The sequence below is a fragment of the Ziziphus jujuba genome, chromosome 2 (genome assembly GCF_031755915.1).
Source record: "Ziziphus jujuba cultivar Dongzao chromosome 2, ASM3175591v1".
In the NCBI taxonomy this organism is placed as follows: Eukaryota; Viridiplantae; Streptophyta; class Magnoliopsida; order Rosales; family Rhamnaceae; genus Ziziphus; species Ziziphus jujuba.
The window spans coordinates 10,571,213-10,576,009 of record NC_083380.1 but is presented as its reverse complement, the minus strand read 5'-3'; the positions used below and the strand labels follow the sequence as shown (position 1 = coordinate 10,576,009).

The window sequence follows — 4,797 nt, the reverse complement described above, 5'->3', positions numbered from 1 at the left end:
TTCACACAGGTACAAGGGATAGATTATACTGAAATTTTCTCACCTGTGGTGAAATACACAACTATTAGGATGGTTTTATCATTAGTTGCTCATTTCAACTGGGAGCTGGAACAACTTGATGTGAAAACAGCATTTTTGCATGGTGAGCTTGATGAGATTATATATATGAAGCAACCTGAAGGTTTTGAGATCTCAAACTCAAATAAGGAGATGGTTTGCTTGCTGAAGAGATCATTATATGGTTTGAAGCAGTCTCCTCGACAGTGGTATAGGAGATTTGACACTTATGTGTTAAAAGTTGGTTTTAAGAGGAGCAGCTATGATAGTTGTCTATACTACAAAGGTGAAAACTATCATGAATCAGTCTATTTACTCTTATATGTAGATGATATGCTATTAACTGGTCAAAATATGAAGAATATCAAGGATATTAAGGATGAGTTGAAGGCTGAATTTGACATGAAAGAGCTTGGACCAGCAAAGAAAATTTTAGGCATGAGTATTGAAAGGGACAGATTGAAGAATCAGCTTTTCTTGAATCAGAAAAGTTATATTCAGAAAATATTGTCTAAGTTTTCAATGAGTGCTGCAAATTCAACAAATGTACCACTTGGGAATCATTTCAAGCTATCTGCCAGTTTGTGTCCTCAAACCGAAGAAGAAGAAAAAGACATGAGTAATGTGCCTTATGCAAGTGCAATAGGGTCTGTCATGTACGTTATGATCTGTACAAGGCCTGATCTAGCTCATGGAATCAGTGTTCTTAGTAGATATATGGCAAATCCTGGAAGAAAACATTGGGAGGCTCTTCAATGGCTTCTAAAATATCTTAAGGGGACTTGTGATGTTGGCTTGATGTTTAGTCACTGCAAAGAAGGTGTGGTTCTCAAAGGATATGTAGACTCTGATTATGCAGGTGACAGAGATAGAAGAAGGTCAACTAGTTCTTATGTATTTACACTTTGCAATAATTGTGTCAGCTGGAAGTCTAGGCTACAACCAAGCGTGGCATTATCATCAACCGAAGCTGAATATATAGCTACTACAGAAGCTATGAAAGAGGCTTTATGGTTAAAGGGTTTGCTACAAGAATTGAAGCTTTTAGAGGGTGAAGTTACTGTATTTTCAGACAGTCAAAGCTCAATTCATTTGTGTAAAAATCCGGTTTATCATGATCAAACAAAGCATGTTGAGGTGAAGTACCATTTCACAAGAGATGTTGTGAATGAAGGAGTTATTGGCTTGGAGAAAATTGCAACAGTACATAATCCAGCAGATATGGGAACTAAAGTGCTTCCAGTTAGCAAACTTGAAATTTGCAAAAGTTTGCTAAGAGTTGAACCTAGTTGATAGCTTAAGTCAGTGAACTGAGAAGTCCAAGGAGTCTTGCACACAAATTATCCTCTCACTTGAATCAAGGTGGAGTATGCTGGTTGTGATTCAATTGAGAGATGGTCAAAGTTAACGTTTCGTATAAGCATCAGTTGTGAAACAATGCCGTTGCACTTAAGGAAGTGGTTATGATGAGTCAGCGGTTAGTTTTCTGTTTTGGAGGTTTATAAATAATGGTTTAACTGCAGAAACAGAAAAACAGATGATAGAAGCAGCTAGTTCTCTATCAAAGTTTTTCTTCTGGTTTTCTCTTTTCTTCTTGTAGCCTCTTTCTCTTTGTATTTCTCTTTCTCTTGGTATTGTTTAGGATCATTCTGGGTGAGTGATTTGTGAGAAAGAGAGAGGTTGTAAAGGGGTTTCTGGTGTGGTTTATGGGTGTAGAGAATCTGTAAAATCAAGAGAGAAACTGCTGCAAAGGTGTATCTGTTTTGTTCATAGTGCAAGAACTTCTTGGATGGAGTTCACTGAGGATGTAGGTCATTTCTAGACCGAACCTCGTAAAATTTGTGTGTTCTTTGTGTGATTCTTCTTGTTTGTTTCTTTCTATATGCTTGCTGTGATGAGTTCTGTATTGAATTAAGTTTCAATACCTACCTCAAATGATATGATGTCATATCAATGAAAAACAGAGATGGGAACAGAAAAAGGAACAGAAGATTCCGATCCTCTTTTTATTCGTACAACATACTAATACATAGCTAGGGAAATTTAAATACCCCATAATCCCCAAGTGCAAAAGTCATGGACATCATTAGGTAATCGGGATTGGTACTACAACAAGAGGGTTTTTCCTATGCTTAGTGAGCCCTACAGTTTCATCCATGTCCAAGTTCTTTGGTGTTTCATTATTCTCATCAGGCAGCTTCCAATCAAACCAATATAAGAGGTTGGCTATCACGTACTCAACCACGAACATCGCAAATGTCACACCAGGGCATCCTCTTCTTCCAACACCGAATGGTACCAGTTGAAAATCTTGGCCTCTGAAATCAACTTGGCTATTCTCAAATCTCTCAGGGACAAACTCTTCTGCTCTATCCCAAAAATTTGGATCCCTTTGGACTGCCCATACATTATAAATAACTCTGGTTTTAGGAGCAATATCATAGCCTCCCAATTTCACACTTTCCGTTGTTTCTCTAAAAATTATCACAGCTGCTGGATGTAGCCTTAGCGTTTCTTTGATTACACATTTTAAATAATTCATTTGATTAATATCGCTCACATCTATGCTTGATTTTTTCCCGACCACCCTTCTCACCTCTTCTTGTGCTCTCTTCATCATACTTTTGTTTCTCATGAGCTCTGCCATTGTCCATTCCATTGTCGCTGAGATCGTGTCACTTCCTGCCACAAACAGGTCCTGATAACATATAATTAAAGACTAATATTAGTATCCATGTGGATACATATTATTAATACATCTTCTTCGATTGTATGTGTATGTTTGTGCGTGTGTGTGTATATATATATATATATATGTAAACCTATATAATCTCCCAGCTTATAATGGTCAAGAATGAGAAACATGATGATGTGACAAACCATATAATTAATAATTTAAAATCTAATTTAAATCTAAAAAAAATTGAAGATGTTACAACCTTTAACACTAGCCATATTATCATATTTTCTGTTATAACTTGGGGAAATAGTTTTAATTAAAAAGATCAAATATACAATATTCCGCTATGATAAATGTTTAATTTCCTATTATATATAATTCATGGATTATATTACAGAAATTACATGTAGTTAGATGTTAGTTATTGTGACAATATGATCCATCATTTAAAAATTAATCAAATATATATATAAATATATATATGTAAATATATTTATAAAGGTTAAAATTGAGGAAGAGAGATACCAGCAAAATGGCTTTGAGGTTGACATTAGTGAGTTCCATGTCAAGACCACCATCTATTTGAAGCTGGAGGAGAATATCAACAATGTCCTTTTTGTTATCAGAGGATTGTTCATCCTTATCACTTAAAGCAGCCTTATGATCTTCAATTACCTTTTCAAGAAAAGGGTCTAATTCTCTGAAAGTTGCATGGAGGCTTGAAACCAATCCTGTAACTACGTCCATCCAACTCAAATAAGGGAAGAAATCTCTGAAGTTGAAAGCTGTAAACTGGCTCATAGCCCTTTTGGAGAGCTCTCCAAACCTGGTTGTAGTCTCGTCTTCTTCGTATTTCTGTCCGAGAATGCATCTCGAAATTACATTATTCGAAGTTGCAATCAGCATCTGGCTTAAGTTCACTGCAAGCCCTCTCGAGCTTGCATCGCGTAGCTTACGAACTAATCCTGCAGTTTCTTCTTCCTTGACAAATCCGAAAGATAGTGCTCTTTTCAGGCTCAGAAGTTCAAGAACAAAAAATTTCCTAGCTTGCCTCCAGTACTCACTGTATGGTGTAAAAGCAACATCCAAACATCCATAAAAGAAAATATCAGCAGCCATGGATTTGGGCCGGTCGGAGAAAGCGATATCATGGTTCTTGGTTATTTCTTTAAGCATACCGGCAGAGGAAACCACAAGAGTTGGAGTATAGCCCAAGTCTAAGTGCATTAGTGGACCATATTTCTTAGAGAGTGCTTGGAGAGATCGGTGTGGAAGCTTGCCTAGCTGGTGAAGGTTTCCAATAATGGGAAGCTTTGGTGGAGATGGAGGCCGTTTGAGTTTGGTTTTTGGTGATCTAGTCAGAGAAAATGTGAAGCGAAGTGAAATGAAGAGAAGTAAAAGGAGGAAGAGGAGAGAAATGAAGTAATTAGCAAAGTGTTTGCTTCTTTGTAGCTCTTCCCACATGGGCAACAAAAATGATAACACTTCCATTTTTCTGTTTAAGCACGCACCAAAATGAAAGATAGCCTTGCCTGTCTTCCAAATGTCTATTTTACTTACATATTTATAGCCTGCGCAACATCAAATCAGTGGGTAAACATCTGATTTTCTGTTGTTATTAATTATCTGGTTTAATGACAAGGAGTCCACCATCTAGATTCAATCATTGGTTAACAAAGAAAACTAGTACAATAAAACTGTTGTACAGTGGGTCCAACATTCTACTAGTTTTTTCTTTTACTATAAGTTTTTTGAGTAATATTATTTATTCTGAAAGAACGCGCAAGTTTGTTCAAACTTGCAAAGTCCAAGTGATGAATCCAAGTGTTTGGTAATGGGTAATGGAACAAAATGAACGATAGCCTTGCCTGTCTTCCAAATGTCTGTTTTACTTACTAATTTATAGCCTGTGTAACATCAAATCAATGTGTAAAACATCTGATTTTGTTTCGTCATAAACTATCATTTATTGACAAGGAGTCCAACATCAAGATTCAATTATTTTTATAAAAGAAAACTAGTACGATAAGTCGACTATTCTGCGGTGGGTCTAACAATCC

The 4,797-nt window shown here is 36.4% G+C and overlaps 1 protein-coding gene across 1 annotated transcript; it reads right to left on the bottom strand.

Moving 5' to 3' along the window:
* Positions 1 to 2,024: 2,024 nt before the first annotated feature.
* Positions 2,025 to 4,290, bottom strand: LOC107418322 (phenylacetaldehyde oxime monooxygenase CYP71AN24-like). Its single transcript, XM_048474235.2, has 2 exons — positions 3,263 to 4,290; positions 2,025 to 2,755 (listed from the first exon to the last, which is right to left on the bottom strand). The coding sequence occupies exons 1-2, from the start codon at positions 4,226 to 4,228 to the stop codon at positions 2,144 to 2,146; spliced, it is 1,578 nt and encodes a 525-aa protein (XP_048330192.2). The 5' UTR covers positions 4,229 to 4,290; the 3' UTR covers positions 2,025 to 2,143.
* Between the last annotated feature and the right edge of the window lie 507 nt (positions 4,291 to 4,797).